The 14,910-nt window shown below is 40.4% G+C and overlaps 1 protein-coding gene across 2 annotated transcripts; it reads left to right on the top strand.

Moving 5' to 3' along the window:
* Positions 1-576: 576 nt before the first annotated feature.
* wdr46 (WD repeat domain 46) lies at positions 577-14,800 on the top strand. Of its 2 annotated transcripts, none has more exons than XM_082518296.1 (14): positions 577-702; positions 958-1,134; positions 1,570-1,647; positions 1,737-1,849; positions 1,954-2,041; positions 2,512-2,573; positions 3,258-3,362; positions 3,451-3,601; positions 5,065-5,300; positions 8,144-8,297; positions 13,337-13,484; positions 13,719-13,909; positions 14,064-14,177; positions 14,281-14,800. In XM_082518296.1, the coding sequence occupies exons 1-14, from the start codon at positions 646-648 to the stop codon at positions 14,398-14,400; spliced, it is 1,794 nt and encodes a 597-aa protein (XP_082374422.1). In that variant the 5' UTR covers positions 577-645; the 3' UTR covers positions 14,401-14,800. The 2 variants fall into 2 exon arrangements, with proteins under 2 accessions (XP_082374422.1, XP_082374421.1); XM_082518295.1 differs by having other exon boundaries at positions 582-702; positions 1,567-1,647.
* Positions 14,801-14,910: the final 110 nt, after the last annotated feature.

Here is a 14,910-nt window from a genome sequence, read left to right as displayed (position 1 = left end):
AGATTAAACTGAAACGAGCAAATTCTCTTGGGTATACTGCAACTAGACTGAATTAAAAGCCAAAAGTCAAAGCAAAATAAAAATAAACACTAATTAGATCATTACAAAAACTTGAATAACTCTGGTCTGTGGATAGTCTCCCACTCTGTGGACTCCTTTGAAAAGCAGTTTAAGACTTTTATTTTGTTATCACCATCTTTTATTATGTTTTTTTTAATTGATTGTTTCTATTAATTGTTTTTTAATTTCCTGGATATTTTGTTGTGATTATCCCTAGTGTTTTTATTAATTCATTTATTTATGTATTTTGTTACTTAGGAACTTGATGAAGGGAAACTTTTATTCCCTTTTAACCCACTAGGTGGTACCATGAGACAACATTAAAAGGCTAAGATGAATACAAGACTGAAATAAAAGATTTGAAATATGCAGGGAAAGAAAAAAGTAGAATTTTTTTTATTATCTTAATCCTGTTACAAAGAGAGAGTATCATTAAATGAACTATAAAGATTTCTTTTTTTATGCACATACTGAACCTATAAGCCGATGCAGTAACCCTTTCAGACCGAACGGTGGCGTTCATCATGTACAGATACAGTTTATTGAAGCCGTTAATGCAGAAGAAGAAAAACGTACACAACAGAGATGGCGTCACCCGGCGAGGCATCGGTGGATGAGACACACGTGGGTAAAAAGAAGAAGGTAAATATAGATAAATAATTTCTAGAAGCATATCGTCGCAGCCGTTTGAAGCTATTGGTGACTGCAGCTGAGGAACGCAGTTTTATAACTAATAAACAGTAAACGTAAGGTAGTTTTTTCTTGCTAGCGTCAAGCGGCTAATGTGAGTAGCCCCACACGGGGGCGAAGACCAGTGTAAAAAGTTTCTGGGCTTAAATAACGAAATACGTTATAGTCACTTCTTCTAACTTGCCACTGTTCGCTCCTATCTTACAGCTGCCTGCTCGATACTGGCAGGAGCTCCAGGAGGAGGAACGGAAGGATGAAAACAAAGTTAAAAGCGACGGAGAACAGAGCAAAGAGGCTCTGCAGCAGGAGGAGGACAAGACACAGAAGGCAAAGAAGCGAAAACAAGACCAAAGTCCAAGTGATGGAGAGAAAGTCAAGCCAGAGGTAAGAGTACACGAATTACTATTGACAGACAAAAATCACGCCATCATTTCTTGCTCTTGCTTAAACTGTTTTAGTGAGGTCCTGTGTTGCACTAGAATATGTTTAAGATGCAGTTTGGGGTACCCTTATTTGCACTAAACAGCCTATGCATCGCCTTTGTACTGCTATTACACTGCAAAATCTTCCAAATATCCCCCAAAAAGCAGATTATTATGTAAACAAAGGTAGCCAGGCATGCCTAATCTCCCATGATGATTCATGAGTGTTGTACTGAATCTTTTAGCAGTAATATTTAAGTTTGAAGCACCACTTATGACCAGAAGAAGATAGCATTTAATGTTTATCATGATTCAGTCTGCTTTTACATTTTAGTATAGGTAATATAGGACTGTATATTATATATTGTTCTAACTAATGTTCATATTCTTTCAGAAGTCTGATCCATTCCCAGGCCCTGCTCCTATTCCAGAAGACAGATTGCAAAAATTCAAGAGGAAAGATAAACTTAAAAAGGTAAGCATCTGAGTGGCTCTTCTTTAAAATAGTATGCTCTTTTTTTCAGCACTTGTCTTTCATCTGATTTCTCTTTCGTTTTGTAATAGCCTCACCGTAAGCAGCACAAGCTGAGAGATATCATAGCTCGCTCAGAAGACGCTTCAGAAATGGCCCAGAAACAAGCAGCACGGTTTGACCTTCTCCTCCCGGAGGAGGCAGGGTAATGTCCTTTAAATGATGCTCACCTCTTTGTGTTAGATCGTACTCTGTGACAGATATCATGTGATTTCAAACCCCATGAGTGATGTTTGTCCCTGATCTCAGGTTTTTAGAAGGAGATGAAGATGAGGACACGTGTATGATCTCACAGGAGGATATTGCGGAGGCTGTGGACATAACATCTGGAGCAAAGGTACTGAGACCTTTTTATCAAATAAATGTTTCTTTGTTTGACAGGTTGTTTGTTTTAACAAATTGTACCTGAAGTGTGCACTGAAGTTGGTTAAGAAAATAATGGAAGCTGATACCTGTCATACCATCATACTTATGTAGTTCATCATCAACCATTTTTGTGGGGGAGAAGATGGATTTTAAAAAGGTTTTGTGTGAATGTATAAATAACTTATTAAACAGAAAAATTTGCACAGAAATTTTGAAGCAACACAGATTATGGGCTTTTGTTTGGTTTTGCTGACAAATTCACACACTGGTGATGGCAAGCTACATTATTATTATTACTATTACTATTTAACACATTTATTTTGCAAGCAAAGGTTTGCTGGTTCAGTTCCAACCGTAGACATAAATTTGCTATGGAGTTGTCACGGGAAGAGATTCTGCAGAGTGAGTGTTGTTCATTTCTTGCTATCTTCTCCTCCTCAGTATTTTAATCTGAAACTGTCTCAGTTTGGACCGTATCGATTGGATTACAGCAAGACTGGACGGTCAGTATCATGCAATATCATGCAGCACATGCTTATCTGTGTGAAGTGTTTTGTCTCTCTCTTGTGGAGAGAGACTGATATTTAGTGATTTAAAAGGCCAATATATCAGCAGATGGTTTAACATTTAACAAATTGCTCCTTCATGTAGTGGTGGGGTTTTTTTGGGTTTGTTTGGTTTTTTTTGTAAAACACTGATTTATGTCAAGTCCACCTAAGTTGTCGATGGGCTTGGCAGGACGACTCACCGTTTCTAGAGGAAATGCTAAGTATCCTTTATAACCTTTGTAATCTTCTAAGCAGATATGAAACGTACATATTTATTTCCAACTCTGTCTTCCTGACAAAAGTAGATTTTGACATTAGGCCTTCATTATTTCTAGCTTCTTTGCTAAGTGGCACACTCACCAGTTAGTACAAGCAAAGGAAATAAACTTTTCCTTTCTTTAAGCTTTTCTGAGATTCTCTGTGCTTGAAAAAAAAACCTGTTACTAAAGGCTGAGAGTGCAAATCAACAATGTTGGAAATTAAAACAAAGACATGGAAAGAAATTAAACCACAGCTGAGGTGAACCTGCAGAACTGAATGATCATTTCCTGTTTTTACAGTAAATAGATTTATTTAGATATAAATAGAGAGACTTCATAAGTTTAGGTTTTGCAAATATTTATGTTCTCTTCACTTCAGTCACCTGCTGCTTGGTGGGAGGAGAGGCCATGTTGCTTGTATAGACTGGGCGTCGAAACAGCTGATGTGTGAGATAAATGTGATGGAGTCTGTCAACGATGTGAAGTAAGTCATCCGCCTTCATGAAACATAAAGCAGAAATAAAACTTTGATCATCTTCTCCAGACTAAAACAAATTTCTGCCTTTGTTTAGGTGGCTTCATACCGAGGCTATGTATGCAGTGGCTCAGAAGAAGTGGCTTTATATCTACGACTCTAACGGAATAGAGCTTCACTGCATCCGAAAATTCAATGACGTCCTTCGGATGCAGTTCCTCCCCTATCACTTTTTGCTTGCCACAGCGGTGAGTTCACAGTAATCTTTTTTTCTTTCAATTTCTTGCATTTCCATTTCCACAATAATTAAAAAATTATATAATACAGTGGTCCCTCGTTTATCGCGGGAGTTATGTTCTAAAAATAACCCACGATAGGTGAAATCCGCAAAGTAGCCAGCTTTATTCTTTTACAATTATTATTGATGTTTTAAGGCTGGAAAACCCCTCACTACGCACTTTATACACTTTTCTCAGACAGGCATGAACATTCTCACACTTTTCTCTCTTGTTTAAACACTCTCAAAGTTCAAACCTTCGTAGAAAAATAAGTCCAGTGTTATAGAAGGAAACCAAAGATCAAACCCTGTTTTCAGGACCAGAACATGGGAATAGAGCAGCTGCGAGAGAATTCAACATTAATGAATCAATGGTATGGAAATAGAGGAAGCAAAAAGAATGAGTTGAGTAACGTTTGACTTATCTGACTGTTTTGTTTCGCTTAATGCGCCTTATAATCCGGTGTGCTTTATAATCTGAAAAATATGGTTCTACCCTCCTTTAGCATGTCTAGAAGTCCAACTTTTTGTGCGATGGTTAGCATCTTCCTCTGCCTTCTGGGTGCTACCCCAGGTGCCTTTGACGGTGCAAAACATTTCATCGACATTGTTGTGTTTGTTGGTGAGAAAAACTTACAATCATACAGTGCAGCACTTTAGAGTCACACTGCTAGCAATGGAAGATTCATGTAAATTTGAGAAGCTATTCTGTACTGTACAGGAGACACAGCACGAGATTGATTTACGATGGTCTGCAGCCAAGCAGGATGCAGAACACAATGCGCTGTTAAAAAAAAAAAGCATGCAAAATTACACCCAAAAACATCTGCGAAACAGAGAGGCCGCGAAAGGTGAACCACATTATGGCGAGGGACCACTGTATTTTCTTTTTATTAAGCTTTAATTTTCTCAGGTCATAGTCTTGCTGTTATTAAAGTTACTTTTTTTGCTTTTGTCAGCTGATTAATTTTTTCTGGCTTCTGGCAGTCTGTGTAACTCTAGATAAAAATAAAAGCTTTTAAAAAGCCAAATCGTGGTAAGACGATAGCCAAGTTTCAGATTGAACTTTGGTAAATGCGTACAGACTGTTTTCCTGCATACAAACAAATGTCATTTCCTAGTCAGGTTGGCCAGATTACGAAGGGAAACCAGTAATCTGCCAGTACAAAAAGCCCCCAAACCTTTTCTTATAAGAGTAAGCTGAGTAAGAGAGTAGGGCTGAAACATTGTTGCAATAATGACAACGTGTTGTACAATACAGAGGAGTAAAGATAACAGTTTTGAATGTGTTACTGTGACAGTTTAGATGTTACCATGATAAATATACACGAGTCAAAATTGTTTTGTTTAATATTTATTGTTGACAATAAATTTATAAGCAAAATTAGATGCCCTGACTATCTGTAATACGTTTTTTTTTTCTGTCTTCTTTAGAGTGCTACCAGTTTCCTGCAGTATTTGGATGTGTCAGTGGGAAAGGAAGTGGCAGCTATCTGCACCAAGACTGGCCGACTTGACGTGATGTGTCAGAACCCTCATAATGCCATCATCCACCTAGGTCATGCCAATGGCACGGTCACCCTATGGTCACCAAACCAGAAAGAAGCCTTGGTGAAGATGCTCTGTCACCAAGGGGGCGTGCGCTCTGTCGCTGTGGATAAGACGGGCACGTAAGTCACATGAGAAGAGGAAATGTTTTGTAATGTCTGTAAAAGATACCTGGATGTTGTTTCACAATAGTCCTAGGCACTAAAAGTGACTTGCTAATACCAGGTTGGACCCCTTGTTGCCTCCAGAACAGCCTTAGCTTTTCATGACATTAATGCAACAAGATGTTGGAAACATTCCTCAGAGATTTTTGTCCGTATTGACATGATAGCATTACACAGTTGCTGCACATACACGATGTGAATCTTCCGATACCACGTTAGATAGAAATCTGGTGGTTGTCGAGTTTAATTTGAATACAGCGAACAAAATGTCATGTTCACGAAACCAGTTTGAGATGATTCATGCTTTGTGACATGGCCGAATCCTGCTGAAAGCAGCCATCAGAAGAGGGGATTTCATTGTTAGCAACAATTCCTGGGTAGGATGTGACAGCTCATTCAAAAACTGGTCCAGCTGGGGCTCAACACCTCACTGTGCAACTGGCTGTTGGATTTCCTCACCGGAAGACCTCAAGCAGTACGGGTTGGCAGTAATACATCCAGCACCATCATTTTAAACACGGGGGCCCCGCAGGGATGTGTGCTGAGCCCCCTCCTCTTCACTCTGCTGACCCATGACTGCACTCCATCATACAGCTCCAACCTCTTCATCAAGTTTGCGGACGACACAACGGTGGTGGGTCTCATTAGCAACAGGGATGAGACCGACTACAGAAGTGAGGTGAGACGCCTGGCCACGTGGTGTGCTGACAACAATCTCTCTCTGAATGTGGAGAAGACGAAGGAGATTGTTGTGGACTTCAGGAGAATGCACACCCAACATGCTCCTCTGACCATTGACGGAGCGTCTGTGGAGAGAGTGAGCAGCACCAAGTTCTTGGGTGTGCACATCACAGAGGATCTCTCCTGGACGTACAACACCACAGCACTGGCCAAGAAATCACAGCAGCGTCTCTTCTTTCTCCGCAAACTAAGAAGAGCAGGAGCACCAGCCCCCATCATGTACACTTTCTACAGAGGCACCATCGAGAGCATCCTGTCGAGCTGCATCACTGTGTGGTTTGGAGCCTGCAATGCGTCCTGTCATAGAACCCTCCAACGCATAGTGAGAGCTGCAGAGAGGATCATTGGTGTCTCTCTCCCCTCCCTCCAGGACATTTACAGCACCCGTCTCACTAAAAAAGCCCTTTGCATAGCGGCTGATCCCACGCACCCAATGCAAAGCTTCTTCAAGCTGCTGCCGTCGGGGAGGAGACTGCGGAGTCTCCAGGCCAGGACCAGCAGGCTGAAGGACAACTTCATCCATCAGGCTGTCAGGAAGCTTAACTCCCTCCCGATTCTGCCCCCTCTCCCCTCTCTCCTCCACGGTCTCACTGAACTCTGTCAGACACACACACACACACACACAAACACACACACTCTCTGACTCACTCACTGGCCTGCACCAGTTACCAGTCACTTTGTGGAGCATTGGACTGCCATTACCTCATAAGACTTTGTTGTTACACTTTCTCTTACCGTACACTACTAAATCTCCATTTGCACTATTTGCCTATTTGCACTACTCTGCCTGGTTTACACTCAATGTCACTTACCCATTATATTGTATATTGTATAGCTTTCTTGTTATATGTAAAATTGTATTTATTTAAATTTTTACTTTTTAATTATTTTACTTGCATTTTTAATCACTTTTATATTTAATTATATTTAAATGTTCATTTGCTATTTATCTAGGGATTGAGAGTAACGCAATTTCTATTCTCTGTATGTCCTGTACATGTGGCAGAATCGACAAATAAAGTTGACTTTGACTTTGACATTTAAATAATGCTCAGCTGGTACTAAGGTAGGATGGATCCATGCTGTCATGATGTTTTCGCCAAATTCTGGACTTGGTGTCTGAATATTGCAGAAAAAATCAAGACTCATTAGATCAGGCAGGGTTTTCCAGTCTTCCACTGCCTGATTTTGGCGAGCACTTGTAAATTGTAGCCTCAGTTTCCTGTTCTTTTTTTTTTTTTTTTTTTTTCTTCGGAAGTGAAAAAATCAAATTCAGTTTCCTGTTCTTAGCGGCCAGCAGTGACACACAGCAAAGCCTGTCTGCTTCAGTGTTCGGCATGCTCTTCTGCTTACTTTCATTGTAACCAGTGGTTATTACAGTTGTTATTGGCTTTCTGTCAACTTGAAGCAGTCTGTCTGTTTTCTCTGGCATTTCCTCTGAGATCTGCCACTCACTGGGGCTCTTCTTTTTTTTGAATAATTCTCTGTAAATCCTAGAGATGGATCTACTGAGATCTGCTGGGAACATCTCAGTGGATGAGCATTTTCTGAAACAACCACGCCACATTCAAAGTCACATTAATCACATTAGGTGGCCACTGAGTATATATTTTACTTTATCTTATAAGAACTTAGTTTTTGTTGTTGTTGTTGTTGTTGTTGTTGTTTTTGTGTACACTTAACAAATGAATCCTAGTTCGGATCTTTGAATCCCAAGTCAAGGGTTTGGTGGGATGATGTTGTTGATGTTCCTGACAACTCCTCTAGCCTCATTTAGTCACATGCTAACAAAAACCTTCTCTTTGAGATGTAAAAGCTTCAGCAATCACATGGGAGATGTTTATGCACATCTGGTATGTCTAAATTTTGTGTTAAATCAAAAAATCCTTGACTTAAAAACAGGAAAACCCATGCAAAATATTTTTTGATTTATAGGGTACATTATTGCAGCGGTCAATGATTTTGCACTCAGTTTTTTGGTGAGCAGTTAATTGCATTTTTCTCTTGGTCCACCAGAAAGTAGTCTTTTCATTTAGTTTTTTTCCTCTTTTTTTTGACAGATACATGGTGACGTCTGGCATGGATAAGAAGCTGAAGGTGTATGACGTTAGAACCTTCAAGCCCCTAAAGTCATACTTCCTTCCTGCTGGAGCTGCCTGTTTGTCACTGAGCCAGAGGGGACTGCTATCTGCAGCCACGGGGGATGTTGTTCAGGTTATCAGAGCCACACTTTGCACATTTATAATAAAAAAACATTACATGCTGCAAATGTGTCCATCAACACATGCATTTCTGTTTGAGCAGCAAAGAGACAGGGGTTTTCACAAACCGATGAAACCTGCTCCTATCTCATGCAGTACTCCAAAATCCCAACTGCACATCACTGAAGTAGATAACATGTGTCTGTTGAAGGCTGATCGGTTGATACATTGGCTGGAATAGGGGAGGGGGGACCAATGGAGTTCACAAAAAAATCTAATATAAATAAATATAGTGTGAAAAGTGGCTGCAGAGAGGACTGTTAATTTTTTTTTACAATCAGTTTGGCTTCTGCTCTTGGTTTATTATCACTTTGTTCTTCTCTAGAGCTGACTGACAGTCCAACATGAGCAAGTTTAACAGACTGGTTATACATATTTTATACATTACTTTAAATTCAATTCAAATCAAATTCAAATTTTATTTGTCACACACACACAACCATACACAGTATGACATGGGGGTGAAATGCTTGTAGCTGTACAATGTCCGACCATTAAATGACAGAAAAAAAGTTTTACAATATTTACAGGTTACTACAAAATTTACAAATTAACTTAGGAATTTAAAGTAAAGAATGTGCAAATAGCAGAAGAGATTATAAAGATTATAAATTATAGGAATTATAGGAAATTTGTGGTGGTGCGTGTGGTGATGTGATGTGTGTGAGAGTCCAGTCTTATAGTGACGTGTGTGGGAGAGTCCAGTCCTACACCTGGTTCAGGGCCCGAATAGCCTGGGGGAAGAAGCTCCTCCTCATTCTCTCTGTTTTGGCCTTAAGGGAGCGGAAGCGCTTCCCAGACCTCAACAGTGAGAAGAGTCCATTGTTGGGATGGGAGAGGTCCATCATAATCTTCCTAGCTTTGGACTTACACCGCTTGGTGTAGATGGACAGCAGGTCAGGGAGCTCTGATTGAATAATGCGTTCGGCTGAGCGCACCACTCTTTGCAGATCTCGTCTGTCTTGCTTGGTGCTGTTCCCAAACCAGGTGCAGATGTTTGCCGTCAGGACGCTCTCGATGGTGCAGGAGTAGAAGTTCTTGAGCACCTTCAGTGGCAGATGGAAGTCTCTAAGTCTTCTGAGGAAGAAGAGACGCTGACGGGCTTTCTTAACCAGGGTGTTGATGTGGCAGGACCATGACAGGTCCTGAGTGATGTGGACACCCAGGTATCGGAAACTGTCCACTCTCTCCACTGGCGTGCCACTGATGATGAGGGGTTTGTAATTCCTCGCCTGCTTTGTAGTGAAGTCCACGATCAGCTCCTTAGTCTTGCTGATGTTTAGGAGGTTATTCTCCTGGCACCAGGTCTCCAGGTTCCTAATCTCCTCCAGGTAGGCCGTCTCGATGTTGTCGGAGATCAGACCCACAACAGCAGTGTCGTCAGCAAACTTGACAATGGAGGTGGTGTCTGATGTGGCTACAAAGTCATAAGTGTACAGTGAGTACAACAGGGGGCTTAAAACACAGCCCTGAGGCACTCCAGTGCTGAGTGAGATGGAGGGGGAGACTTGTTTTCCCACCCTCACTGATTGGGGTCTGTCTGTGAGGAAGTTGAGGATCCACTGACACAGTGATGAGCTGAGTCCTAGATCCGTCAACTTGGTGAAAAGCTTAGAGGGAATTATGCTTCCATCGATGATCAACATTCCAGGCGGGCTGAGTCCTCAAGCATAAACAAAATAGTAATCTTTTACAAGGGGTGCTTTTATAGGGTGAACGGCTAACATAGAGAAACACAATGCTTACATTTTCACCAACGATATATTTAGTATCAACAGAGTACCTGGAAAGAAGTCACACAGACAAATGGAGAAGATGCAAATTCCACACTCTTTGACCCCATAAGGCAAAGGATTTTCTAATTTTTTCAAAAAATAGAAGGTAAAGATTAAGAGATTTATTTTTATTGATTTATTATTATTATTATTAGCAGTGGTTTGCTGTGGGTAAACACTGGTTGAAGGTTGAAGTTGGTGTTTCAGAAAATCAAATCTAATGTTGCATTAGGGTACAGGAAGTGGCTGATATTAAAATAGTACATAAACTCGCACGTAAATGCTAGAAAAGAGGTGTTTGATGGCTATGAGAATAGGTTTTCCCAGGGTAACTGCAGAGGCAGTTCTGATGCACACTCAAGTCATTTTGTTTTATAAGTAAAACTGAAATATGACAAAACCTGCTCTGTCCAGAACATTAGAGCATCAAGGGTGACTCCTAGTAGGCTTTCAGGGGGTAAAGAGTCCTACCTATTAGCTTTTCTTTATTGTCCTTTATTTTACTTTCTTTATTTTCCATCATGCTGTTACATAATTAAAATCAAAATCCAATTTATGATCAAATAAAAGAACCATAGAAAAAGAATAAAATAACATAAATTATTGATGCATGTATCAATGTGATGGGATGTGAGCAGGGATTATACTTTCCACGTCTGCGAGTTCAATTGGGTGCCAGTATTTTAAGTTTCATCATCAAGTGATTAGTCTGGGTGCCTGTCTGTTTTGTGGAACTGCGCAGACTTGTCCACAGAGATTTGATAAATTACAATCCACCAACTACGCATCTTCCCACACGGTGGGCTTCCTTGAGCAGAGCCCCTGAATGTCTTCGCCGAGTTGGAGCTTGGCATGCTGTTGTTCGCTCTCTCGTTCCAACACAGCTGTAGGATGGAAGGGCAGAGCACGTCGTACACCCTTGTTGTCTTCCTCAGCGTCTAACGCAGAGATCTTTCTTAACTTTTGTGGTTATTGCTGTGGTTCTGGAATCTTCTCATGATGACTAGCAGGACCCCAAACAGCACGACCCTTGACCTCAACCGCTGCCTAAGCCATTAGCTGTCACCTGCCAACTGATACACTAAGACATTTATTTAATATCATTTTTATCTCTGCGTTAACACCTTCCCTCTCTGATTATTCTATACATTTTTTGACACATCTTTCATCATTATTCTACACACAGAGAAACGCTCTGGTTGAATACCTAAGCAGTCTCTGAAGATGGGCCACCACCCTGATTCCTTTTATACCTTGACCAAACTCACAAACAAAGGAAAATCCACAACTCTTACATGTTGGCCCATGTCACGGGGGGCTATAACTTCAGCCCCATCCTTAAAACCTTAAAAAAAGAGAGAATTATGACTCTGTGTTTCACTCAGCCGTTACCTCCCTTGAGCAGGGTACCTGGTTGTCCTCAACTCCACAATAGGCCCTCTGCGAGGGTGCAATAGATATGAAGCCCACTTGTGATAACATTCTACATGCATACAACTGGTGACAGGAGTGATCTTGCTATTACTAACATCTGCAGTACATACATCTGCAGAATTCTGCATGTAGAGATTTGTTGGGTGTTTATCCAAGTATTTATATCTCTGATGTCTGAGTGAAACCACACTTTACTAGTAAACAGTGCATCAGTCAGGATAACTCACAGCAACAAGGTCCTGGATTCAAATCCACCATCAGGCTGGGGCCTCTCTGTGTAGAGCTTGCATGTTCTCCCTGTGTCTGCGTCGGTTCCCTCAGAGCACTCGGGCTTCCCCTCACAGGAGTTGGGTAATTGGTGAATCTAAGCTGCCCATAGGTGTCAATGTGAGTTTTAATGGTTGTCTTGCTTTCTGAGTTGGCCTTGCAGCACATTCTCAACCTGTACAGGGTATTCCTCGCATCTTGCTCTATCGCACCTGAGCAGGCGCCTGTTGCCTAGGTGACCCCCTGATGTATTTACTAGCAGGTCATATATCAATTAACAGTGTTCGTTACTATTGTAAAAATAATAATAACACTTATATCACCTACAGTAATAGTTGTTGTCTTCATCATCATCATATAAATATGGATATTTATATGGAGATGAGTCATAATGATAAAGAGAAGGAAAAAATAAATAAAAGGTTGGGAAGGTATATTGGAAGAAACTGCGAAAACGATTGTGTCCGCCCTGGGCCACTGGCAGTGGAGCAATACAAAAGAAACGCGACTCAACCGCAGGCAGTGCAATGGAGCTAGACCAGCTGGTCAGCAAGCTGTTCTGAACTGTGTATAATAATAATAATAATAATAATAATAATAATAATAATAATACTAGCGATTTCCCTCAGGTTCGATGGTTGCCATGGTTACCATGGTTGCCATGGTTGGCAGCACTTAGATGTTTGGACCAGTCATACAGCACTAATTCAACACCAGACCCCATCTGAGGAAGCCAAAACTGTGTACAACACACACCAAACGAGCTCCCAGACCTTGAGGACTTGTACCTCCAATTTTAACCTGACAACAGTTTTTGGAAGCACTTTATGATAATGTTATACTGTTAAGCATTAGTATGGTGTTAGCAAGTACTTAATTTATCATTTATATAGCATTACTCCTCCTTAGTATGCCATTTTTAAATACAGATTTATCATTTGAACTATGATTTTGATTATTACTAGCAGTAATATATTAGTAGCAGTGATAGCTGTACTTGGTGTAAGAGTAACAGATGGATAAACATATGTATTAACGGAGCAGTAATGATATATAAATGATGAAGTGCTTGCTAATCCCTTACTAATACTTTACTAATGCTTAATAGTTTGACGTTATTATAAAGTGCTACCCAGTTAAAAGCATTGATCTAATAAGATCATATTTTTTCACATATCCCTGTAATCTAAACACTCAGGCTGCTCTAAATGCTCAATGTCAGAAAGGTCTTCATCACTGAGCAGATATCATTAATATGGCACATGGCTCAAGTTCTATTTTAGTTAAACTTATTGCAGCCCTTTTCTTTAAACTGCTGCAGTCAGGTGACCCATTTACCAAAATGCAGAAACACCAAGCAAGCCGCAAACCACATTCTTTAACTTTTCAGTATGAATAAGAGGCTATTGAAAAGTTCCATATGGCTTTTAGGAGTTGAACATATCTTGGTGTCTTTACTTTAATAAACAGTAGATATGACGTATTAATGTTGTATGTGGAAATGCTTTATCTGCAGGTGTACAAGGACGTATGTAGCATGCCAGTGACTAAACCGTACATGGCTCATAGACTTCGGGGAACAGTGTGGGGGCTGCACTTCTGTCCCTTTGAGGATGTCCTCGGAGTTGGGCACGGAGATGGTTTCACCAGCATGCTCGTACCAGGTCACTCAATTTTGCATTACATCTGGGCATGTACCTTAACTACATTATGTAGGTTAAGGCCAAAGTGAAAATTTTAACAAAAATATAGGTGCACTAATTTGATGATTGATCCTAATGGGTTGTTACAATTACTACATTCACTGAAGTAAATTTATTTTTTTATTTTTTTGTAAATCCTGGCATACATATTACTGTTGACTAAAACTGAATGCAACGCATCATTTACTATCATAGGTGCTGGTGAGCCTAACTTTGATGGTCTGGATGCAAATCCATACCGAAGTGCGAAGCAGAGGCAGGAATGGGAGGTTAAAGCACTGATGGAGAAGATTCAGCCAGATCTTATCAGCCTTGATCCCACTGAGCTGGCACAAGTTGACCAGGCCACCTGGGAACAAAGGCATCAAGACAGGGTTGAAGTTCTGGTCAGTGTCTTAAAGCAACTGTGCATTTACAATTATTTAAGATGTATATCTGTATATTTTGATATAAGATATAGTAGGCTAAATATTATTGCCACCCATCTGAAAGCATGTTTTATCTTTTTTTTTTTTTTTTTTTTTTTTTTTTTTGTCTCAGGGATTTGATCCACTTGCTAAAGAAAAGTTTGTCCCCAAGTATAAGAAAAAAGGTCGTAGTTCTGCAGGAGCCATTGAGAGGCGCAAGAAACAAGTGGCTCATGAGGAGCAGAGGGTGAGTAGTCCAAGTTAGGAAATGAAATTTAATCACATCTCACTGACTTTTATGCTGTATTTGCAGGCCATGGCTGATCTCTCTTGACTTGTTTACTCCCCAGGATGTAATCAGAAAAAGCGTGGAGGACAAAATGAAGATGGAAAAAGAAAGGAAGGAGCGAGAGCGGAAGAAGGCGGCGTTATCTACCCAGAAATCAGCTCTGGACAGATTCAAGAAATAGAAAAGAAACATGCTTTGTGCAGCTGAAAGCCCAGTGGCATTCTATGGGAGTGACCTTTGAACTTTGCATAAAGAACACGGTTTTTTTGGTTGTTTTTTTTTTTTTGCACACATAATTCCACTGCAGGGAGCAAAACACCAACTGCTGAAACTCTGGGAATAAGGGCTTGCATTGTGACGGGCAACTAATCAATTTTGAGTGGAGCAGCGGCGGAAGCTATATTTGATGTCTGCATCCTGTTTGCATGGGCAGATGTGCTAGCTGGGATTGATTTCACCCAGAAGTTTTAACCTTGTCAGATGGTGTTCTTTCCTCTGAACTTGCTGAGCATATGTCAACTGTGTTATAATTGGGTATAACTAAATTCTAAAAATAAACAACATAATGCCAAGCCTTTGAATTGAGACTATTATTTTGAAATCACGGAACTGTTATTACTGAATCCAAACCAAGCTGGAATATATTTACCATGATTACGTCTTTGGGTGGAGTAAAATTCCTTTTATCAAA

Source organism: Aulonocara stuartgranti, assembly GCF_965226115.1.
Source record: "Aulonocara stuartgranti genome assembly, chromosome: 20".
Taxonomy (NCBI): Eukaryota; Metazoa; Chordata; class Actinopteri; order Cichliformes; family Cichlidae; genus Aulonocara; species Aulonocara stuartgranti.
The sequence above is the reverse complement of the archived record's forward strand: the minus strand, read 5'-3'. Positions and strand labels throughout refer to the sequence as shown.